General features: G+C 40.6%; 1 protein-coding gene across 1 annotated transcript in view; it reads left to right on the top strand.

Moving 5' to 3' along the window:
- LOC126424646 (delta-like protein 1) overlaps positions 1-26,556 on the top strand; it is a 98,818-nt gene that overhangs the window by 54,767 nt on the left and 17,495 nt on the right. Inside the window, exons 2-5 of the mRNA XM_050087378.1 lie at positions 6,953-7,130; positions 12,303-12,422; positions 23,884-24,075; positions 25,669-25,729. Coding sequence (XP_049943335.1) covers positions 6,953-7,130; positions 12,303-12,422; positions 23,884-24,075; positions 25,669-25,729 — 551 coding nt within the window. The remainder of the gene's footprint in view (positions 1-6,952; positions 7,131-12,302; positions 12,423-23,883; positions 24,076-25,668; positions 25,730-26,556) is intronic.

The raw sequence follows: 26,556 nt of genomic DNA, 5'->3' as shown, positions 1-26,556 counted from the left end.
ATTGCCTGAGATCTGGGTGATAATTTGGTTGTCAGTTAGCCAAGCCAACAAATGTCAGATCCAAATAAAGGCTTTGGTAACAGGCTGATCTGTTGTGTAGCCATATGATTGCACTTGCACCATATTTAAGGCATTTTGCCATCTGTAATGATTCTTTCATCATAGAGAACTATAGCTGAAATGCAAATTTAGAAAATCTGTATTAGCTAATCGAAAAGTCTCTGCTTAGTATTTTGGTGCATATTATGTATAAACTCATATCGTGCACAAACTAGGGGAAAAACAAGGGGAGGTCTATTGTATATCTTTCTAACCAGCCATTCATTCCTCGCTTCATTGTGGATTGGAACAGGTACAATGTGAAGTACATTCTGCCTGGCACTTCACAGTGGTTGGCAGAATAGCCTATGAATATATGTAGCCATACAATTTTTCACCAGGACAACAAACTTCAAATAATTTCTTTCTCCTTCAGAGGAGAGCTATAAAAAGTAATCCATATTGGTTTGCTTCTGCCCCTTTTGTGATATATTTCTATGGTAGGTCTGTAGAACTGCAGTTCTGGTAGCTTCAGATTTGTTTCAATTCCATGCCATAGAATTTTGAATTTCCAACCACTTTGTCAAAATACAGATACTGTATGTATAATGGCCACTCAATAAAGAATTATCATAATTATTTTGACAATATACCTTTACTCATCCTCATAATTTTGATGGTTCTTCTCAAAACAGTTTTCTTTGGATGTGATCCACTTGTTCCAGCTTCTCTGATAATCCAAAGAGACAAACTGGAAACCATCTTTTAATAGGATAGGTCCTTCAGAATCACCTCCACAGCCTTCATTACTGCTTCTGATGATGGATAATGTTTTCCACGATGGTGTTTCTTCAGGTTAGGGAATAGGAAAAAGTCACATGGAGCTAAACTCAGGCTATAGGGATTGTCAGGGATGGACATTGATTTTTGCAAGATATTCAAGTAACAACATTTTCAAGATGCAGCTACGCATTATCTTGGTGTAGCATCTAGCCTGTTTCACAGATATGTGGTCTTTTGCACCTGATAAGTTTTCAGAACATCCCTGTAGCATTGTCGAGTCACTGATGTGTGTGCAGATAGAACAAGCTGATAAATGATTCCATGAATATCAAAAAGAGATGACTGTTTAACTTTTCCAGAAGAAGCAACCACTTTTGCTTTTTTGTGGCTCGATGCCGAAGGAGATTTCGACACTGAGCTTTGATGTGTGCTGTTAGGATCAAAATAAGGTAGGCAAGCAGCGACAGTGATTAACTTTGAAAAAAACCCCAGATATTCCTCTACCATCAACTTCAACAGCATGCATATGAGTGTCTTTTTGTTTGGAAATCAGTTATCTTGAACCAACCATGCACACACGTGTCTCACATGTAAATTTTCTGTCTCCAACTTGTCAGTGGCACCTAATGAAATTTTCAGTATTTCAGATAGTGTTTGTAAGGCTATTCATCGATTTTCTCTCACTATGACAGCAGCGATGTTGAAGTTTTCTTCCATTAGAGCAGTAACTGGAGTTCTGAGTCCACCTTCTTTGAAACTGTCTCACCTCTTTAAACAATTTAAACAATCTTTGAGCTGTGCTATAGGGAAGAACAGACTGTCCACAGACCTGAATCATTGCATAGGCTTCAACTGAAGATTTGCTGAGATGAAAGCAGAATTTCAAACCTGCATGTTGTTCATCAAACATCACCTTCATTGTTGCAGTAGCCGATACTCAATGTCTCAGTATACTCACCTCTCACAGGGGCGAATCAGGTATAGCAACAGTGAAACTAGTGTGTTTGTTACACATCAAGCTAATAATAATAATCATAAGACTAAATTCTAGTGTGATAAATTATGATCATAAAAATTTATGATCATTCTTTATTAAATAGCCCTCTTCTATTTCCCCTCTGTGTCTTTGTGTTGAGATGAAATTTTTCATACTGCTGCATCAAAAGTAACCAGATCTCCAACATGCATCTCCAGTAATTTCTCTGTATTTTTCTGCTTTGTTTTCAAATTAAGCTCCAAGCAGTTAGCCCATTTACCAATTCATAGCCATCAACCGATATTATTTGTTATGAAACAAAGGCTACAGTTTGAGCCATGCTGCTGTAAGGACAGACCATAGTTAGAACGTAGCAAATTATTACAATTAGCCTAATTGCTGTGGTGATATTGAATTCATCCTTCCAAAATATTCTTAGAGCAGGTTGACACAGAAGCACATATAAAAGTTCCTAATAAACAGTGCCAGCCTATAAAGCTTTTTTTTATATTACCAATTATCATAATTTGATAAAATCGTAGACATAGTCTTGGAAGGAAGCAATTTCACCTTCAGAAGATCTAATTGCTCCTGTGGCAATGTTTCCCAAAGCATGACTGTACAATTGGAAAATTCTGAGATATTCAATCTGGATGAGGTTCATACGATCCAGAATTGTTGCCGAAAACTATTAACACAGAGGTTTTTTTCCCTCTTACAGCCACTCATTATATGTCACTGTCAGTAACAGAAGTACCGGTAAATTGTCACAGAAAATCCAGTGAAATGGTTCATGCCATCTCTGTCTTAAAGGAAACAAAGAGAATCAATAGGAAATAGCCATGTATTGTGCTATCAGTCTTCATTGAAATGCAAACTTAGTGTTGTGTCCTGGAAGCTTTCTACTTAGAACTGTAACTTTATATTGTATATAATCTTGAACTTAAAACAGTGCTATTACTGGAAAACACTGAGTTTTATTCTCAGGAAATGCAAACACATCAATAAATCATATAATTCTCATAAATTCCATGGAGGGGCGTGATGAGCTCTGACGTCATGGTCAATCAAATCTCACATGTGTTTAATTTGTTTCAGATCTGATGAGTTGGGGGGCCAGCACATCAATTGGAACTCAGCACTGTCTTCCCCAGACCACTCCACCCCACTCCTGGCCTTGTGACAGGGTGCAGTATCTTGCTAAAATGCACTACCATCAGGAAACATGATCATTATGAAAGGTTGTACATGGTCTGCAACCAGTCTACAATATTTCTTGACCATCATGGCACCTTTCATGAGCTCCAATGGACCCACGGATGCCCACATGTTTGTTCACCAGAGTGTAATGGATCTGTCACCAGCTTGTCTCTGTCCTCCAGTACAGATGGCAAGGAGGTGTTCCCCTAGAAGATGATGGATTCCCACCCTCCCGTTGGCATGATGAAGAAGGCATCAGGATTCATCAGGCCATGCAATGCTCTGCCACTGCACTAACATACAGTGCCAATGGTCATGTGCCCATTTCAGTCATTGTTGCCGATGTTGTGGTATTAACATTGGCACATGCACGGGTTGTTGGCTGCAGAGACCTATCGCTAGGAGTGTTCAGTGTGCTGTGTGTTCACATACACTTGTACTCTGCCCAGCATTAAAGTATGTTGTTAGTTCCACCACAGTTTGTGACATTTCCTGTTTTACCATTCTGACCTGGTTACTAAATCCAACATCTGTAATGAGGGGTGGCTGCCCAACCCTATGACATCTGACTCACCACAGCACCCCTTGAACAGTCAACAGCCTTGCAGTTTCTGAAAAGCTTGTGCTCTTGGTCAGACTCAGATAGATTGTGTGCCTTACCCGTTCTACACATAGGCAGGATGTGCACTAATGTGCAATACTACACTCCTGGAAATTGAAATAAGAACACCGTGAATTCATTGTCCCAGGAAGGGGAAACTTTATTGACACATTCCTGGGGTCAGATACATCACATGATCACACTGACAGAACCACAGGCGCATAGACACAGGCAACAGAGCATGGACAATGTCGGCACTAGTACAGTGTATATCCACCTTTCGCAGCAATGCAGGCTGCTATTCTCCCATGGAGACGATCATAGAGATGCTGGATGTAGTCCTGTGGAACGGCTTGCCATGCCATTTCCACCTGGCACCTCAGTTGGACCAGCGTTCGTGCTGGACGTGCAGACCGCGTGAGACGACGCTTCATCCAGTCCCAAACATGCTCAATGGGGGACAGATCCGGAGATCTTGCTGGCCAGGGTAGTTGACTTACACCTTCTAGAGCACGTTGGGTGGCACGGGATACATGCGGACGTGCATTGTCCTGTTGGAACAGCAAGTTCCCTTGCCGGTCTAGGAATGGTAGAACGATGGGTTCGATGACGGTTTGGATGTACCGTGCACTATTCAGTGTCCCCTCGACGATCACCAGTGGTGTACGGCCAGTGTAGGAGATCGCTCCCACACCATGATGCCGGGTGTTGGCCCTGTGTGCCTCGGTCGTATGCAGTCCTGATTGTGGCGCTCACCTGCACGGCGCCAAACACGCATACGACCATCATTGGCACCAAGGCAGAAGCGACTCTCATCGCTGAAGACGACACGTCTCCATTCGTCCCTCCATTCACGCCTGCCGCGACACCACTGGAGGCGGGCTGCACGATGTTGGGGCGTGAGCGGAAGACGGCCTAACGGTGTGCGGGACCGTAGCCCAGCTTCATGGAGACGGTTGCGAATGGTCCTCGCCGATACCCCAGGAGCAACAGTGTCCCTAATTTGCTGGGAAGTGGCGGTGCGGTCCCCTACGGCACTGCGTAGGATCCTACGGTCTTGGCGTGCATCCGTGCGTCGCTGCGGTCCGGTCCCAGATCGACGGGCACGTGCACCTTCCGCCGACCACTGGTGACAACATCGATGTACTGTGGAGACCTCACGCCCCACGTGTTGAGCAATTCGGCGGTACGTCCACCCGGCCTCCCGCATGCCCACTATACGCCCTCGCTCAAAGTCCGTCAACTGCACATATGGTTCACGTCCACGCTGTCACGGCATGCTACCAGTGTTAAAGACTGCGATGGAGCTCCGTATGCCACGGCAAACTGGCTGACACTGACGGCGGTGGTGCACAAATGCTGCGCAGCTAGCGCCATTCGACGGCCAACACCGCGGTTCCTGGTGTGTCCGCTGTGCCGTGCGTGTGATCATTGCTTGTACAGCCCTCTCGCAGTGTCCGGAGCAAGTATGGTGGGTCTGACACACCGGTGTCAATGTGTTCTTTTTTCCATTTCCAGGAGTGTACATGCACCATACTTGTGTCTGACTAGCAGTCGTTCCTCACCAGATGACACTGCAATCATCTGGATGTGCTTATATCAATAGTAGGTCAATCATAATGTGCTGACTGATCAGTGTACTTGTTCTACATCCTTGAAAATCATCTTGCTTAGGGTTAGCAGAGGTAACACAAACATATGAGTTCCTGTGTAAATGTATTATGTATTTTGGTTTTCTGACATGCTCCATAGCCTTGAGCAGTGGTAGTCAACCTGGTAACCTGGTCCCTGTCACCCACTAGTGGGAGTTCCTGCTTTCCTGCTTCCATGGTAGGCAGTAGGCAGTGGCGATTGGGGGGGGGGGGGGGGGGAAAGAAACCACACATTTCATATTTTCATTGCATTTTCATAAAGTTTTGACATAAAGTATTTGCTAAGTAATTTTAATTAACTGCTTTAATCTGCTGTAATTCTGCACTCTATATTTCATTAAGTAAAGTTAATTCCCTAATTTATAAATCATTATTACTGTGGAATTCTTGGGCGGCTAAAAAATTTCACTACTAACAGAGCTACAACAGTGGGTAGTAGGTAAAAAATAGTGACTACCACTGCCCTTGAAGATCTCCCCAGTATGAATGTGCAGAACAGTGTGTCTGATCTAATCTAATGTAATATGATGCAACTTTGATAAACTTCTCCCAGTCATCCATTCCTCCAAACCTTCTGCATCTCTAGTCTGTGGCCTGTAGTATTTCCCAATTTCACCTACGTTGGATGCACTTGGGTCTTGAGCCGCCATAAGAACTTGTTAAGAACAATAAAGCTACACATCTGACTGAATATATAATGTTCACTTACTCCTCATTACAGCATGCTTTAAATCATGAAGCTTTGAAGGGCAAATCACAGCTTTTTCTGTGTGTGGCATTTGTATGTATTCCTGAATAATTTTCATGAAACTTCACAATACTTTCAAATGGTTGTTGTGATGTATTATGGCAGGACTTGTTGACCTAAGATAGTACACTGATAAGCACTGTGCCAGCTTCAGCCCTAAGGTGAAATAAGGATAGATTGAGGAACAAGAAGTGGATAGAGGAAGAGAAATTAGAGGTCAAATGATCAGTGTGACTAAAACCTGAGAAGAAGATGGGAGCAAGAAGGGTGGGGGTAGTGGAGAGGATGAGGTTGATATATGAGAACTGAGGGAATAATTAAGTAAATAAATAAAATATTTCATAATAACATTAAAAAAGTTTTGGAGGTATTTCATGTTATTCCATGTTAAGGCCAGGGGAGCAGAAGGATATGAGGATATGAGGGAGAACTGATTCCTGTCTCCATAGTTCTAGGAACATCTCACCTGATACTTGCTTCTCTGGCAGCTCTGGCACATCTTTATGTTGTATATATGTGGGTTATATGTACGACTATTAACTGGCCTTCTCCCCTCCCCCCAACTTGATGTACTGTGTGATACGTAGCACCCAACGATGGAGCAACACTCTCCAAAATAATTGTGCTATTAAAATGTCATTTACAACTGGAGCAGATTTCGCTGTCTCATCAATATGATCCTCAGTTGTGGTTGTTCTTAAAATCAACTTTATATCTCACTGGGAAGACTGAGTGACCTGCCATTTCATTCTAATCTTTCACAACCTTTCACTCCTTCCTCCCTCAGGAAGGAACTAATATGTGAGATATTGGGGCAGTTGTGGAAAAGTCGAAGTTTTGTTCCACAAATCATCTTCCCCTGAGATGCTTATCTGGTTTCTCTTTGTATCTTCTAGTGTAACTTCATGAATTTTCTGTGTGCACCAAAAGTGATCGCTGTGTCGGTTTGGCAGGCGTGCGAGGTTCCAGCGAGCCAGAGCGAGCACAGCCACTACACGTGCAGTGACTCTGGGGAGCTGAGCTGCCAGCCAGGCTGGACGGGCGACGTGTGCGACGTGCCCATCTGCCGCAAGGGCTGCGACCCACTGCAGGGCTACTGCAAGCGGCCGGGGGAATGTCGCTGCAAGATGGGTGAGTCAGTCTAGTGGAGGGCCAGTCTGGTCGGTGTCTGGCTGCAGCAGTGGAGGGCAGCCAGGCAAGCAGTAACTTAATCGGAGTTAGCATATCTGCACTTTGCTAAAGAAAAAATTGTGGTAGACTCCTGCAAAAATACACAGTTCTACGTATTTCAGTCCCACTAACAAAGGCAAAAAGTTAGCTTTATGATTAGAAAGATATAAAATGAAAAGCAGTGCATCTATGGGAGGTACTGTGTGCTGAGGAAGCTGGAATGTAGGAATCAGCATAATGTCTCTCATAAATATCTAGAAAATTACTGGATGTGCCTTATGTTTCACCAACTACATAACTGATTGACCATTCATGCAGAGTAACACAGGTGTTTACATATGGTGTTAAAAATATGTAAAATATAAAACGGAATGAAAAGTCCAGTAGCCCACTATAACTGTATTTGTTGGAGTTGATTGGTGACTCCCACTTTGTGGGGTGTAAGTAATCCACACCCAGTTTCCTAACTAGATGCTTAATATTCTCTGCTTAAATCTATTCATTAGTATTTTCAAAATATCTCAGAAAACTTCAAGGTATTAATTTATAAAAATATCTGTACAGTTATACACCAGAAGGCACAATTTTGAAGTTATGAAAACAGTTAAAAATAGTATGAATCTCTAATTGACTACAACAAATTCAGTTATTGCAGACTATTAGACTTTTTGTTCAGTTTCGTGTTTTAAATGTTTTAACAACTGTACGTAAAAACCTATGTCATACTGTAATAATGGTCAATCAATTTTGTATAGTTACTTTAGCTGTGGCTGCCCTTGTTCTATAAATCATTTGTTCACAAAGTGCCCTCAAGGAAATAAAAATTAAAAAGTAATAATAAAAACATTATTATTTACCATATTTATTTATAGCTGAGGAATAATTTATGTGTATGATGAAGTTACAAGTGTGTGATACTCAAGTTTTGAATTTTTAGTGCTCTCTATGTATCTACCCCTCAAGCTCTCTCTCTGTCTGTCTCTCTCTGTGTGTGTGTGTGTGTGTGTGTGTGTGTGTGTGTGTGTGTGTGTGTGCGTGCGTGCACATGTGTGTGTTTAGAAATTGAGAAATATCAATGAAATGTATCAGAACACAGAAAATGTATCGGAAACAGTATGGAAGAGAATATTACTAGTTTTTGGGAATATTTGCAGAATTCATGACAAAAGACTACCCAAAAGAATTTTCAAACTGCAAAAGCCAGGCTTATATATTTTTCTGTATCCAGTGAGGCTTGTTGTACATGGCTAGATACTTAGAATTTACATGTTCAGTGACTGTGATTGTGACCTCTCATTATGAAATGGAATCGGTCTGACCGACAATTGTAGTACATTTCCTCTGGAAAAATTGTAGCAATGTGCTGATCACTTACATGACTTTTTTATGTACATAAAACGATTATTACTTAACTATGTTCAGCCACTTTTTATTTCCCTCTCTTCAACACACATGTGCAAAAAAGATTTTTGTGGTTGAATACCTTACTCTATTCTATGTGAGAGAAGTAAAGTTGCTACTCATCATATAGCGGAGATGCAGAGTCATGATAGCCATAACAAGAAGATCCAAGATTCACACAATTATAGCTTTTGGCCATTAAGGTCTTTGTCAGCAGTAGACACACATACACACACTCTCTCACGCAAACACAACTTGCACACACATCTACAGTTTCAGAGAACTGAAACCACAGTTGGTGTTTGCATGAGTGTGTGTGTCTGTGCATGTGTGTATGTGTGTCTACTGCTGACAAAGGCCTTAATGGCCGAAAGCTATAATTGTGTGAATCTTTTTGTTCTGCCTATCGCGACTCAGCATCTCCGCTATATGGTGAGTAGCAACTTTCCTTCTCTGGTATTGTTACATACCATCCTGGATTACCCATTGTTTGATTTTCACTCTGTTCTGTGCCACACTAAGGCTGAGGTATGGATGGTGTAAATCATGTCTCCTTCAAGTATTATATTTGTGGATGCTACTTCTGTTTCCAAACTATGATTGATTGTTGACAAGAAACTTCATAAGGGTATGGTATATACTACACCAAGAAAGCCAAGTGGAGATGTGTTCACCATCAGTGACACTTTTGACTGGAAAAGACATTCAGATCACCTTTGGTGTCACTATGGACTACCTTTCTCTTCTTTCTTCGCTAGGGGCTTCTGGGGGTCGTGATCCAATTAAAATACTTCACCTTTGGTGTTCCTTCCTTTTGTGCTAGTATTTCCTCACTTTTTTACTGTATTTCTTTTCCCTTTATCCCTTGAAGACCGACTTTTAAAAAATTTCCTGAAATATTTCTCTTTCATTAATTCTTCTTCTCTTATGTTGTTTCTTCATAAACCTTTCATGACCTCCTTAATCCAAATGACTGTTGCATTTTCCCAAGAATATTTGAAAATTCTTTTGGGTAGTATGTTGTCATCAATTCTGTAAATATGTCCAAAGATAGCAATCTTCTTCTCCATCGTTTCTGATACATTTTCTGTGTTCTCATGAATTTCATTGTTATTTCTTAATTTGCAGAATTCTGAAGTTTTCAAAGGGCCTCATATTTCCTTATTCTTCTGTCTGTTTTCTCAAATTTTCAAGCTTATAGTTAAGTACTTAACATTCTGGTATTATTACTATATTGTGGTGCTTTATTGTAAGGTTTGAGATAACCACACATCCCCCCCTCCCCTCCATCCCACCGGCACACACACACACACACACACACACACACACACACACACACACACACACACACACACACACACACACACACACACAGAGAGAGAGAGAGAGAGAGAGAGAGAGAGAGAGAGAGAGAGAGAGATAGGGGGAGAGAGAGAGCACTAACAATTCAAATTTGATTGTGACTTTATCATATACAGAAATTATTCCCACATTTTTTAAGAAATGAGCTAATTAATAAAGTGATAAAGTGTTTTTGTTATATCTTTCTTAATTTTTTATTTGCTTATGAGTATTGGTAAACAAGCCACATCCATTAACTATCTAGATATTTATATTGACATCAGCACCAATGTAAAATCTGCAGCAAAGACACATACATTGATTTCTGCATTCTAGCTTCCTCAGTGCACCATACCTCCCACAGACATGGTGCTTTTAATTTTGTGTTCATCTGTTGACAATCAGTTCTAGTTTCCCACCCCAGATTTTGGAGAACGACACCCAGTCAAGTCAATAGAGGTTTATAAACAAATGTTCTCAGCCCACTTTTTTTGATGGTACTGTAATGAAAAAGGTAAAAAAAATCAAGCTAAAACACTAGTATGTCCACCAACTGTGCCCCTGACAACTGCTGGAGGAAGATGTGTGTCACCATTTGTTGCTAAATTGTCTACCAAAATAGGCAATATACAGAAGAAAAAGAGATTTTGAGTGACCTACTGTATAATAGAGATGACAGGTAGAAATTTATTTAACCAACCCAGTGAACAAAAGTGAAATGGAACCTACAAGATGATTTGCAAAGTGTGCAGTTCATACCAGGCAAGAAAAACTGGTAGATCAATGTGCACCAGGCTTAAAGAACACATCAGAAGCTGAAATCTGCAGGAAACTTGGCAGCTTTGTGCACCACTGTGTGGAAACCAGACCTAGTCATGTAGTAGGTGCAGAAACAATACACTCTGCATGCAAGGGCCAGAAACTGACTGCTTGAAATACTGGAGATCAAGAGGCAGTGCAAGAGCCATCCTGAATAAAATATTGAACAAAGGGACAGACTGCAGTTAGTTCACACTTCTTGATACTGCTAAACTGAACTGACTGCATGATCGATCTTTGTTCAATCCCCACTATGAAGAAAGTAAAATCCATCTTTGTCAAGTTGTGCCCTACTATAGTTAAGTTGTGCCTTACTACCAAGGGATTCCCCAATACGTCATTATAGTGTTATCTGATTCTCAATGTATTCATTATTGGCTTTGTACCTTTGTCCCAATTCAACCTGGGGTCACCCTTGTTACTATTGATTTGGCAATGTTAGTGTCAAAGGGTGGCTGGATGTCCTTCCTGTCACCACCCTGTACCCCAGCTGTCTGCGTCGAGTGTAAGCCATGAAATAGTGCAAACATTTTGCAAATGTCTGTAAGCTGAGGTGGGACATGAGGACCAGCCCAGTATTCACATAGTGGGATGTGGAAAACTGCTTAAAACCTAAATCCAGGCTGACCAGCACACCAACTCTCATCGTTAATCCACCAGGCAGATTTGATCCGGGGCCGGTGTGCCCAACCAAGTCCCTCAGCTAACCTGACGGGTGATTCTCAATGTATTAAGTTATGTATTTAATATTAGCAGTTAATTTCTTTCATAGTTGTAAATTATTTCTCATTTTTCACTTTTGTAGTCCTGTCTTCTTCAGTTGCATGTAACATTACCGTATATTGATAATTTTTACTTTTTGGACCATCTGACTACAACTGAATGAAGCACAATTTTTGTGCCATACACATTTCACCTTTATTCTCTGCAAGGTATCTTCAATGACAGGTTGCATGGACGATTTTCTACATATTATGCTTCTGTTCCGTTTTTGGTGCCGTTACTCTTATAAACGCCACTTGCGGTTTTTTTCCCACATTTCACAGCAAACCAAAACATTGCATCAAAACAAGTGTTCAGTTCCTAGTGCTCTGAAATGTGGGAGAAAAACTGCAAGTAGCATTTATAAGAAGAGGAACAGCACCAAAAATGGAATAGAGGTGTAATATGTAGAAAATCGTCCACACAACCTGCCACTGAAGATGCCTGGCAGAGAATAAAGACATATGGCATATGGCATGAAAATTGTGTTTCATTGAGTTATAGTCAAATAGTCCAAAAAGTAAAAATTATATACCATAATATTTCTCATTTTTGTTAGTACCATTATGCACAACAGTATCTTTGTGAGCAATGCTAGACAATGTGCTTTACAACCTGAAACCTAGGTCACAAAAATAAATATTTAGTGTAACAGATGGAAAATAAGAGTGTATTTTACATACAATAATTGATACTAGCAGGGTTGCAACACAGGCTTGATGTATCTGTGAAAGAAATGTGTGTGTTTTTTTCTTCTTGGGTCACCGTACCTGTTTCTTTGGTCACGCAATGAAGTAGAATATTTTCCAGGTTTCTATGGTGAGCTGTGCAACAAATGCATAACAATGTTTGGCTGCCAGCATGGCTACTGCAACAACAGCTTTGAATGCCTATGTGAGGAAGGCTGGGATGGGCTCTTCTGCTCTGAACGTGAGTACACAAATAGACTTTTCTGTTTCCTTAATGGAGTTCATGAGAAATGTCTCAGATATTTGTTTGTGTTATGTTTATAGTTATTCGTAATGTACTTATTTTGGTAAGAAGGCAGACCCAGTGGCCAGTGTTTGACATTTGCACTTTCCTTTTTATTCTTCAGTGTACATTTACTACAAAAATTGTTAAATTTGAGTCCAGATTTACATGATCCTTTCAGTTCACTTTTGTAAAAATGAAGAAGGGTGTTTCTGATAATTAGGCCTTCATCTGGAGTTATACAATAACTGGCTGAATATAAACCACACATTTAATTTTGAGGGGGGTTGTAGTAACCAAAACCAACTGCTGGAATGCCTTGGGCTGCGGATCGGAGCCGCCAGGTGGCGAAGCCGCCGGCGGTGGAGCACGCACCACCAGGTAAACACAAGAACGTGTCGGGCAACAGTCCAACGACAACCGACAACAACTGACCACGACCGACTATGACCGACACAACAAGGAAGAGATAAACAATGGAGGCTTGTAGAAACCAAAACACCAAACACCAACAGCAAATCCACTGGGAACCAGAGCCAGACAAATGTCAACAACGAGCAACGACCAGAACGCAGTACCGCCGAGATAGAAATGCAATCCAGAGTGAGTATCAGACTGACTGGACTAGGGCAGAGGGGGTCCCTATATATGAAACCGGAGGGAGTGGCTATTGGCTGCTGTCTGCACGTGGCATAGCTGTGGCACCCTCACTGCGCGAGAGCCACTGCGCGGAATAGCCGCCGCGGACGCCGACCCCTCTATGGGCTGACCACGTCCATTTGTTCTGGCGTGTGTTCGACTTCCGCAGCTTGAGGTACTAGAGGAGGGGGGGGAAAGAAGACACAAAGTCAGTGGAGAAAATTTTGTCACATCACCCATTTTTGTTTTATCACAGTCACTGTTTTCACCATCCTCCTCCTTGTCCTCACTACCTTCCAGGGCAGCACTTCTTGAGCCCTTCAGCGATAGAGTGTGGTATTATTGATTATTGTATGCTGTGAAGAGAGAATCCACCAACACACACTGCTAATTGATGGATTTTTAATTGTAATAGATGAACTGACCAAACAGACTCCTTTTAAAAGCTAGTCTGGATAGTGTTTTCAGGGACTGTCTTTAAATGGCTGGTATGCAGTTATATAAAATGTCTGCAGATTTTAATTCATACCTCTAGGTGTAACACCCAGATGTAGCTTCAGGTGTAAGACAACCTTTGAAGGCATTTAGCACTAGTATAGCTCTCTTACTGTGTGGCTCACTCAGTTATTCCGAACATTAGCTGGCCTGTCCATCATTAATTCTGTTCTCACCTTGACTTTTTCTAGACAATGAGTCACTGATATCGTAGGGAAGTTTTCCTTGGGCTTCTCAATAACATGGGGAGAGTGGGACAACTTTCCTACATCATGTCACTTTTCACTCCTGCTCATTATGTCTCAACAACGGGCATTTTGTTGGCATTACATCTGACGTAAAGGGTAAGAGTGCCTCTAAAATGCTGGGACTATGTACGTCTGGGAGTTGACAAGCATTTGAATAAAATCTTATGGTAGTCTCTGTGCTAGTATAGTACTTTGTCATATAGAGAGGTCTCTTCTGTGCATAAACCTACAACAGCTGACACTCCCATAGAATTCAATCTGTGATATGTTTCAGGTCCTCATAATTTCAAAGGTTTTAACAGGACTATTTGTTGAGAGATAGGTATTCCAACTGTACTTTTATTTTGCATAAAGGAAAGAACCTTAAATTCAAATTTAGAATATCCCCTAGCTGACATCTTTCTGTATGAGTTCCTTGATTCAGCAGAATGCAGCTTATTCTACAATGTTTTCTGATGCCACACATTGGATTTCTCCAAACCGTTCTTTTGACAGCTTCATTGTTACACATATTTTTCACATAATGAATAAAGGTGAATATGAAATTTGCTTCATAACCATGCAGCATTCCAAAATTTGTTGCTGATTTTCTTGTGACTTCCATTCTCTAGTGGAGACTAAATTTTAATTATGATCTGTAGAAAAAACTGCACGTATCCTGTCATGTAAATTAATGGAACAGTTAGCATAATAATAGCCACTACCAAAATGAAACATCATCGATTAAGTTGGTTACATTGTTACTCCATATACAGTGATTAAGTTAATTTCCCAAACCTAGTGATACTGTTGCTCCATTTCAAATAAAGGATGAAGCACTACAGCTGAAGTTGCTGTGATCCAAAAATGTATTGTAATTTGTAGTCACACTGACAAGTTGAACTTGAAGTACTGCTTATATTTTACATCTACATCCATACTCTACCAATAACCATTAAGGGCATGGCAGAGGGCAAGTCCCATTGTACCAATTATTAGGGTTTCTTCCATTCCATTTACATATGGAGCACAGGAAGAATGATTGTTTGAATGCCTCTGTTTGTGCTGTAATTATTCTAAACTTATTGTCATAACCTATGAGAGCAATATGTAAAGGGGTGTAGTCTATTCATAGAATCATCATTTAAAGTTGGTGCTTGAAATTTTGTTAGTAGTAGTTCTTGGGATAGTTTACATTTATCTTCAAGAGTCGATCAGTTCAGTTTTTTCAGCATCTCTGTAGCACTCTCCCACAGGTCAAATAAACATGTGACCACTCGTGCTGCCTTTCACTGTATACGTTCAATATCCCCTGTTAGTCCTATTTGGTACAGGTCCCACACACTTGAACAATATTCTGGAAGTGATCATTAAGCAATCTTCTTTGTAGATTGAGTGTAATTTCCCAATATTATACCAATTATTCCATTTTGTACCCTCATGAAGTGTTACACCAAAGTAATTGTATGAGTTCCCAATTTCAGCTGTGACTCACTGACATTACATTCAGGCAAATATGATGACTCGCATTAGCTGACTGCCCTGCCTACTGAAGTTACTTGTTCATCCCATTCTAATGTTAGATAGTCAAAGGAATGTAATATATCTATAGTGTAAAACAAATATAGTTTATTCACACCCTTTTAAAAGTACAAATGCAGGTGCAAATTATAAAATATAATCTTTTACAAACTCATTCTAATCTAAATTCAATACAAATCTTCATTATACATAAAATACTTTTAATTTCTCTTCCGGGAACATGAATAAATAAATTCTTGGGTGAAACTGCTCTTGAACAGGCAACATACATAGCAGTTAAATATGGTAATGACTATGACCATTCAGCCTGCTGAAGACTGTGGATTTCATACTATACTTTCTGATTTTGATTTCTGTTGCATCTCCACACATGCATGCAACACCTAAAGATGCCATGGATGTTTTACCCCAATAGTAGTATTTTTTCCACACTGTACCACATGTGATTACCAAGTTTGGCTGAAATTGCTCAAGGCATTCCAGAGTTTTACAGGAACAAATCCACCTGCCCCCCTTTTCCCCTTTTTCATATACACTCCTGGAAATGGAAAAAAGAACACATTGACACCGGTGTGTCAGACCCACCATACTTGCTCCGGACACTGCGAGAGGGCTGTACAAGCAATGATCACACGCACGGCACAGCGGACACACCAGGAACCGCGGTGTTGGCCGTCGAATGGCGCTAGCTGCGCAGCATTTGTGCACCGCCGCCGTCAGTGTCAGCCAGTTTGCCGTGGTATACGGAGCTCCATCGCAGCCTTTAACACTGGTAGCATGCCGCGACAGCGTGGACGTGAACCGTATGTGCAGCTGACGGACTTTGACCGAGGGCGTATAGTGGGTATGCGGGAGGCCGGGTAGACGTACCGCCGAATTGCTCAACACGTGGGGCGTGAGGTCTCCACAGTACATCGATGTTGTCACCAGTGGTCGGCGGAAGGTGCACGTGCCTGTCGACCTGGGACCGGACCGCAGCGACGCACGGATTCACGCCAAGACCGTAGGATCCTACGCAGCGCCGTAGGGGACCGCACCGCCACTTCCCAGCAAATTAGGGACACTGTTGCTCCTGGGGTATCGGCGAGGACCATTCGCAACCGTCTCCATGAAGCTGGGCTACGGTCCCGCACACCGTTAGGCTGTCTTCCGCTCACGCCCCAACATCGTGCAGCCCGCCTCCAGTGGTGTCGCGACAGGCGTGAATGGAGGGACGAATGGAGACGTGCCGTCTTCAGCAATGAGAGTCGCTTCTGCCTTGGTGCCAATGATGGTCGTATGCGTGTTTGGCGCCGTGCAGGTGAGCGCCACAATCAGGACTGCATACGACCGAGGCACACAGGGCCAACACCCGGCATCATGGTGTGGGGAGCGATCTCCTACACTGGCCGTACACCACTGGTGATCGTCGAGGGGACACTGAATAGTGCACGGTACATTCAAACCGTCATCGAACCCATTGTTCTACCATTCCTAGACCGGCAAGGGAACTTGCTGTTCCAACAGGACAATGCACGTCCGCATGTATCCCGTGCCACCCAACGTGCTCTAGAAGGTGTAAGTCAACTACCCTGGCCAGCAAGATCTCCGGATCTGTCCCCCATTGAGCATGTTTGGGACTGGATGAAGCGCCGTCTCACGGGGTCTGCACGTCCAGCACGAACGCTGGTCCAACTGAGGCACCAGGTGGAAATGGCATGGCAAGCCGTTCCACAGGACTACATCCAGCATCTCTACAATCGTCTCCATGGGAGAATAGCAGCCTGCATTGCTGCGAAAGGTGGATATACACTGTACTAGTGCCGACATTGTGCATGCTCTGTTGCCTGTGTCTATGTGCCTGTGGTTCTGTCAGTGTGATCATGTGATGTATCTGACCCCAGGAATGTGTCAATAAAGTTTCCCCTTCCTGGGACAATGAATTCACGGTGTTCTTATTTCAATTTCCAGGAGTGTATATACACACACTCACACACACACACACACACACACACACACACACACACACACACACACTCGTGTGTGTGTGTGTGTGTGTGTGTGTGTGTGTGTGTGTGTGTGTGTGTATGTTGCTGTGTTTATGTTACTGACCTAGCAGACAATATTAATAGTAACCTCTAGCTTTTCACGGATTATGCTGTTATTTATAATGAAGTTATGCTGGAAAAGGTGGACAAATATTTAGTCAGATCTTGATAAGATTTCAAAGTGGTGCAATGATTGTCAACTTGCTTTAAGAATTCGGTAATATAAAATTGTGTACTTCACAAAATAAAGAAGATATAGTTTCCTAAGCCCATCAGTGAGTCACAACTGGAATCACTAAACTCTTGTGATTACCTGGGAGTAACAATTTGTTTATGGATCTGAAATGGAATGATCTCATAACTTCAGTCATAGGTAAAGCGAGTGCCAGATTTTGATTTATTGGTAGGAAACTGGGAAAGTGCAATCAGTTTAGCAAAACACTCATGGAATGCATTCCAGGATATTGCTCAAATGTGTGGGACCTGTACCAAATCGGAATAACAGAGGATATTGAACACATACAGAGAAGGGCAGCATGAATTTCACAGGTTTGTTTGACCAGTGCAAGACCTTCACAGAGATGCTGCAATAACTGGCAAGTGCTTGAAGAAAAACACAAACTTACCCACCAATGAACATGTACAAAGTTTGAAGAGTAGTCTATACCAGCATTACTTCTTACTCCAAAAGCCACTTAATGGTTGTGGCAGAGAGTACTTCTGGTATTACTAATTGATCATCCCTTCCCTGTTACACTGGCAAATGATGTATGAGATGAATGATTGTTGGGGAACCTCTGTTATAGCACCAATTTCTCGAGTTCTATCATCAGGGTCATCTCATGAGATGTATGTGAGAGGAAGTAATATGTTGTTCAATAGTAAACCTCTCCATGATTCAGAATGCCCCTCTTGTAATGTCTGTCACTGGAGTTTTATGAGCATCTCTGTAATGCTCTCATCCCAACTAAATGATTTCATTATGAAACTCACCACTCTTCATTATATCTTCTCGGTTTATTCTACCAGTCCTACTTGGTAAGGATCCCATATTGATAAACAGTACTTAAGAATTGGTGAAAAGTGCCTTGTAATCCATGTCCTTCATGGATGACTTACATTTTCTTAAGAGTCTTCCTTTGAATCTCAATGTGGCATCAGTTTTTCCTACAGTTTGCTTTATTTGGTCATTAAGGTCACTCTAATTACTCCTAGATATTTTGCAGTAGATACTGTTTCCAGCAATTTATCATCAATAGTGTAGTTGTACTACAGTGGATTTCTTTTCCTATGTGTGCACAGTATCTCATCTTTATTTAAATTCAGAGTCAACTACCAGAGCCTGCACCATTCATCAATCTTCTGCAAATTGATACTGCCTGTTGGCATTGGTGCTTTCTTACAGACAAACACATCGTCTGAGCAGTCTCAAAGAGCTTCTGACATTTTCTAGTACATCATTTTTATACATTGTAAACAGTAACAGACATCTCACACTTCCTTGGGGTAGCCCTGAAATTATCTTTTCATCTCTTGATTTTGTTCCTTTTGGAACAACGTGTTATCTGCAATGACATTTTGAACCCAGTCATGAATCTTGTCCAACACTCTGTAAGCTCAAATTTTGTTCACTAAACAACAGTTTGGGATGGGTTTTGAATGTCCTCCTGAAGTTAGGAACACACCATCAACCTCTGTAAGTGAGGAGTCTAGTAATGTTCTGAAACCTACTACATTTTGCTCCCACAGGGATTGCAAAGATCAGATTTATAGGATTTACAGAGGTAATTAAGTAAACACCATTTTCACAGCCCATATGTGGATGGAATGGGAAGAAGCCCTAATAAAGTGAAGAATGTGATGTGCCAACTGCCATACATTTCACTGGGGTTTATAGAATATTGATGTAGATCTGGACATGGATATCAAAATTGAGGAGTAGTAAGGAAAAAATAAATCAGTATGTCAGAATTCGCTTGTAATTTGGAGGCATTTAAAAATATTTACCTTAGATTGGAAATGGGGTGAGATGATACAGTCTTTAACAAATATATGGTAGCAAAGGAGTTTTGTTACTCTCGTTACCGAAAAATAATGACATTTTTGTATGACAGTAAAGTACTTCCGTATATACTTCAATATTTATTTATTCATTCAGGAATCCTCTCAAAAACTATATGATTTGTGATAATAATGGAATGAAAGTAGATACTGAGATACAAACTATGGTTTATTATTTATTTATCAAACTTTTTTCAGAAGAATTTATACTAAATAGTGTCTCGTTTAAAAATTGGGAATGACTAAAATAGGATTATTAATACTTTGGTCAGGTGTCAAATCAGATGCTTCTTTCTATTAGCTGTATAAGTAGTCTCCAAGCATAAGCTTTCATGCATTGACTACCCCATATATGATAACAATGGAGTGAGAGGTTGTATGTCAGTCACATACACATGTAAATGCAATCTCCTGACCGATTTTTCAGAACATGCTTGATCAGGGGTTAATATACCACTCAAAGAGTGACAAAATATTCACATTAATGTGAAGAACATTCTCAGCAAAGCGTCTAATGTCCACAATTAATTGCATAATTGAGGTTGCAGTCCAAACCATTATCTGCACCACTGAACTATAATTTCATGAGCTTATTTTTACAGTATTTCTCCAAAGGGTGTAAATCACAAGCAACATTCTTGTAGTCTGCACTCGGTTTAAAAATACCAATTACAGTACCTGTTAATCATCTCCCACTGAGCCCTTCACAAGTACTGACATTCCCCTCACATGACTGCTTCTAATAGCAATACCACTTTGATTTTCTTATGCCTTTTCTTTCTAGTACTAGCTTATACCTTATGATCTATACCACCAAAATACTTCTAACGGTAGAAAATTCAAGATGAAATATCAATATGAATGTTAGGGTAAATTGCTTCTCACCACACAGAGGAGTCATTGAACATGTAATCACAGACTGCTAGTAGTCTACAATTAAATGTGACCCTTTGCTGTTGAGTGCTTCCTTTATGGTGAGATTTGCAATCCATCCCTATATTTATATCAAAATACTTCAGAAATTGTTGAATTGTAAAATTACTTTCATCAGTGGCCTCAAAAGGAGTGAAGCTGTTGGAGATGCCTACACTGAATTTACTACACGTGTAGGGCTCTCTGGATCTTTTTTGTAAGGTTTGACAGTAATCTAGTGTATTCATCTAAACATGTTTTATCATCGTGCCTCCTGTTCTGTACACTTGCACCAAATTACTTGCACATTACTTTTTTATGTTATTTGTAAGAAAAGAAGAGTGTTTGCACATTATTACATCGCATCTTGACATGAGCCTAACCTGATAGAGATTGGCGTTTTTGATGTGATGTGTCATTTTACCACATGTTTCTCCATATCTGAGCATATGCACATACTTTTGACACAAGTTGCCAAATAGATATAACTCTATTAACTGAATTTTGTAGACATACATGATTATTAATGATTCATCAGTTACCAACAACAGGAGAATAATGACAGTTTCCTCTTTGTAGCCTGTGTTGGGATTCTCTCCTTCAGTTCCTGAATCTGTCTTTAAAAAAGTGCATAGTGACTAGTGTATGCCTCTCCTGAAATCCTGCAATTCTTACAAAAAATATCTTACAATTTGTCTTTGGGATCAATTTTTATCTCAAGTCACAGGTATACAGAACATCATATGCATCTCTCATGTGGGATGTAGTTCATCTTTAATGGACCGCAAATAGGCTCACATAATATGGACCCATAATGCCTCTTTCAACAACTGTTCTCACCACCATCACTACACTGGCCTATGTTCTGCTCACAACCATTCCCTACTGCATGGAATATGCCATGTTTAATGAAAATTTATGACACACCAGAAAGCAGACCTGACCTATTTACCACAGACAATGGCCTTAACTGTTACAGTTGTTACTGGTTTGATCACACCTGTAAACCTGATTTAAACTTCCATTGCCAGTGATGTTTTCCTCCTACGATCTCTGAACACTAAAATGGAAGTTCTCTCCCTGGGTATGTGGAACAGAATAGCAACACTGCACGAATGGACTGTCGCTACATGTGTGTAACACAGCTGAATTGAATTCACTGAACTGAAATGATTGGAGTCAGTGGAGATGTAGTAAATGAAGATGCAATGAGATGAAATCTTATCAGTAAAAACTGTTGAGAAATTCTGAACCTGTAGCGGACTTTACAAGGAGGGATCCATAAGTAATGCGACCAAATTTTTCCTGACAACAATACACCACAACACGTTCTAACCTGCTGGGTTAAGTAGGGGAAATTGTTAACTTCAAAATGCACTCAATATCCATCACCTCCTACTTGAGGGTCGGGATGAGGATTCTTGTGAACCCCATTGTGAAGTGACATAACATGGCACAATGGATCATTCTGTGAAGCAATGTTACATGATCAAGTTTTACTATAAACTTAAGAAGTCTGCCAGTGAAACATTTCCATTAATTCAACAGGCTGTTGGGAGTGATTTCTTGACAAATTGACAAGTTCTTTGATGGCACAAGTGATTCATTGAGGATAAAGAGGACTTCACTAATGAACCTTGCAGTGAAGATCCATCAATCTTCTGAATCCACAGAAATGTGACATATGTGTATGACTTTGAATTCTGACTGACTGTAAAGCCTTTAATGGATAGCAGAAACTCTAAACAAGGCCAAATATCAGTTTATCTCATTCTAGCTGAAGACTTGAACATGAAAAATATACGAACCAAATTGGACTCAAAAACCTTGACCAAATGATATGTGAGTGTTTTGGTGCTAAGAACTCTTGGAAGTGTGTTAAAAAGATACTAATTTTTTTAAACTTAGCTTTCACTGGTGATGAACCATGGATTTATGAATATGACTTGGGGACAAAAACTTCTGAGGAGTGGCACATTCCAGCATTGCTGCATCCCATGCATGAGCAAGTCCAGTATGAAAACCATGCTCATTGGCTTCTTTGACTCCGGAGGCATTATTCACCTGAATTCCTACCTACCAGGACTGCTATGAATGTAGTTCTCTACTGAAAATGCTTAAAAGACTGAAAAGGAGGGTTGTCTGCAGCCGAAGTGACATCAAGGATGAGTGGAAATTGGATAATGACAGTACATCAACCCATAGCATCTTTGCTGCCAGTTAATTTCTGGCTAGAACCCACACCCTTCTGCTTCCCCATCTTCTCTACAGCCCTGACTGGCTCCCCCTTATTTTTGTTTCCTTGCTAATAAGTGGGCCTTAAAGGGAACAGAGGTACACTATCGAAAATGTACAGACTCACGTTACACAGGCTCTAAAGGAGATCCAAGAGGAGGCCTTCCAGGATGCCCTCTAGGGCCAGGAAAACCACTTCCAGAACTCTATCAATACGGGAGAGAGCTATTTCGAAATATTTCGACTAATTGTATGCGAGTGTTCAATAAATGTTTTTTTACATAAATTTGTTCTCGGTACTTATGGAAACCACCTTGTATGTCTTGACAAATGAAAATTTTTTGGCAGACTGGGGTATTAATCACTGATAAGTATAGGATCCAGGGTTGGCCCTGGTCAGCATAATTTCCATTACTCTTAACTTATTCATTGCACTGGAGTTTAACATTTGCTGGGTCTAGTTCACTTAAATAATATCATAATGTTGCAGTTCATTCAATTCATCACCACTGATTTCGTGTGAGTGAATGTAATATAAATATAATAGAGGGAAACATTCCACGTGGGAAAAATATATATGAAAACAAAGATGCTGTAACTTACCAAACAAAAGCTTTGGTATGTTGATAGAGACAATAAAAACTACACAAACACACACACAAATTTCAAGCTTTCGCAACCCAAGGTTGCTTCATCGGAAAAGAGGGAAGGAGAGGAAAAGACAAAAGGATGTGGGTTTTAAGGGAGAGGGTAAGGCGTCATTCCAATCCCGGGAACGGAAAGACTTACCTTAGGGGGAAAAAAGGACTGGTATACACTTGCACACACACACATATCCATCTGCACATATACAGACACCAATGTAATATAATGTTTATTCATCAATGAGCTTGCAGAATTTATCCATCATCTATATTACTGTCATCTGTATGACTGTCATTATCATCAATCAATGTGAGAATGCATGCATTATCCTTTGCTTTTTTTTTTTTTTTTTTTTCCTTTAAGATCTGCAGAATGTACCATCCCTGCCCACTCCACTCTCCCCCCACTCCCCCTCCCCCCCCTCTCCCCCCCCCTCTCTCTCTCTCTCTCTCTCTCTCTGTCTCTTCTTTCTCTCTGTCTCTCTTTCTTTCTCTCTCCTGTCTTTCTCCCCGACACCCACCCTGTCCTAAATGTATATTTCTATGAGTTACAAATGTGCATGAGACCGCAGTTTGTGTGTGTGTGCGCAGTTTTGTACTGCAGTTAATGTAATGCTGTTGTATCGGTGTCCCGCAGCAATCTGCCGGAAGGACTGCCACGCGACCCGGGGCTACTGTGAGGCGCCGGGCGAGTGCCGGTGTCGGCTCGGCTGGGCGGGCGAGACATGCCACGAGTGCCAGCCGCTGCCCGGCTGCCAGCACGGCACCTGCACGCGCCCACTGGAGTGCCGCTGCCACGCGGGGTGGACCGGTCTGCTGTGCCAGACGCGTGAGTTGCACACACCTCAGTAGCGGTAGTAGCAGTAGCAATACTGATAGTAGAAGTAATAATAATGTTCCACTTCATTTCTCACTGTAGCTTCTGTATTACTAAATGGGTAACCTGGTTCATGGTGCAAAGTCCCAGTTGCATGTTACCAACCTAATGGCTTTCAGTGGCAAGAAAAATTTGATTTTTAGCATTTCATTTAATTTTTGAGCAAATTTAAATGTTTAAAACACTGCCATAATCTGCTCATTCAGAGGTGTAATCTTATGCGAAAAATTTATCACAGTAAGACAAGTGTTGCAGGTAGAAACTGTGCGTATGACTTGGGGCAGTGTAACTCACGGAGCACAAAACACCCAGACCATATTCACCCTCAGCATCTGAGAATACTTTACACATGAATTCGTGCTTATGAAACTTTTTCTTGCTGATGCTCCCCCCCCCCCCCCCCCCCCGCCGCCGCCCCCCCCCCCCACGCACACACAAAATAATGAAAGGAAAAATGTTTATTGCTTATGAAATTTTCGCTGTCCATGCATCAACCATGATACTTTAATTTATTACGTCTCTATGACCTACTCTATTCGCAACACATAGTGCTAACAGTATCTACATATACCAGTGAACGTATGTACAAAATTAAGTCATTGCACAACACACAGTTCATGATACATCACGTAATAAACATTGAGACTTGTGAGAAAATAGCTTTTGCTTAAAACTGAGTGCAGATCAGCCAGACTATGCCTATCTGGAGCACTTACTACCAACAAACTTTAAACATGATTTCAGATCTTTTTGAAAATTACTTACTTGCCTGTTTAATGTCAAATATTTAAGACATTAACTCATTTGTAAAGTAATCAGATGTTTGAAGCTATTTTACACTTTGACACATTGGAGTTCACTTCTTTACAGAAAAGGGCATGAGGAGGTTTATTGATGATTACAATTCAACATAGTGTCAATGGAGAAGTATATTTCTACATAGAATACGTGGTCCGTCTTAGGATAGAAAGTAAGGCCTATAATATACAACATATAAATAAGAAACAGTCCAGTGCCTACGCAAAATGCATGACTAGGTTTATTAAGAATTCTGTGATAATAGAGTGTACAGGATCTAACTGACAAGATCGCCTGACCATAATGTTTAATATGAAGTGCTGAATACTGTATAAGAATGTAAAAATTAGTTATTACTGCTGAACTCCTGTAATTAGCATTACTTTTTATGTAGTCAGCCAATATTTCAAACTTAATAAAAATATAAATGGGATTAGGAAAATGGAATAGGTCTACAAGCTTGTACAACACATTTACAACAAGCAGTCACATCTGGTCTCACGTCTGTTCTTTGTGAGTAACCACTCACATGGTACACTGAGTATACAGTAACATTTTGTGCACTTCCTTCATAGTTGCTATTGTAAATTGGTTTAAAAGTTATAAGCTGATGAATGTTGGAAACATTTACACAATAACAGATCCTTTAATTGTGTTAGATAAACAGCATAATGAATGACCATAACTTTGCTACTTTGACATAATAGCAGCTTTACATGATTTACTAAGTAAATATTGTTCTCGCAGCCATCTGTGCTGAGACCTGCCATAAGGAGAGAGGCTATTGCAGAAAACCTGGAGAATGCAGGTAAGATGCAACACAAGAAAGAAAACATGAATCAGTACCTCAGATTGTAAGTGCTCTTTTTTTTACTAACACTAGTTCATCAACAAAAAATTCTTACACAATCAGTGAAAGTAATTATTAGAATGGTGTGTAAATTCATAAAATATAATTAGGGAACAAAATATTTTATATGTGATGATAAGGGGGAGAAAGAACACCTGTCATTTCACTCTTTAACAGATTTTCAAATACTGACAGTAGGTTAAAGAAGTAACCTGAAATTCTTTCCTATTTCCTGAAAGAGAAACAAAATTATTTAAGTAAAATACGAGAGAATTAGAGGAATGCAACACAGATTACAAAGTCAAAGAACTGATTGAGAAGACCCTTACAAAAACCTAAAGTAACCTTCCATGAGGAAGTATCAGAAACTTTTGAGATAGAGATGGGAGTGAGACAGGTCAACAGGTTCTAGCCAGTGCTATCTTTTAGAAAAATAATCTGGGAATGGTGAGAACAAGAAGCATAAAACTGAGTTCCAAAAAGGACAATCTGAATGTATTCATAGATGATACAGTGATGCTAAGAGGAACAGAAGACCAGGAAAATATGATGCAGCAAAAGCTACATGAGACAGTTCAGAAAACAGGCCTGAAAATATCACATGGAAAGATAAAAGTGATGAATGTGACAGGGGGTGGAGTACAGCACACCTAATAATCAAGGAGAACAAGTTCAGATACTTGAGAGAATGGATGTAGCCAACTGGACCAAGCAAAGAAGTTAATAAAAATAGTATTAGAAGGCTTACAAACATATTTACAACAAGCAATCAGGTGGAAATTTTA

This window comes from Schistocerca serialis, chromosome 10 (genome assembly GCF_023864345.2).
Source record: "Schistocerca serialis cubense isolate TAMUIC-IGC-003099 chromosome 10, iqSchSeri2.2, whole genome shotgun sequence".
NCBI lineage: Eukaryota > Metazoa > Arthropoda > Insecta > Orthoptera > Acrididae > Schistocerca > Schistocerca serialis.
The sequence above is the reverse complement of the archived record's forward strand: the minus strand, read 5'-3'. Positions and strand labels throughout refer to the sequence as shown.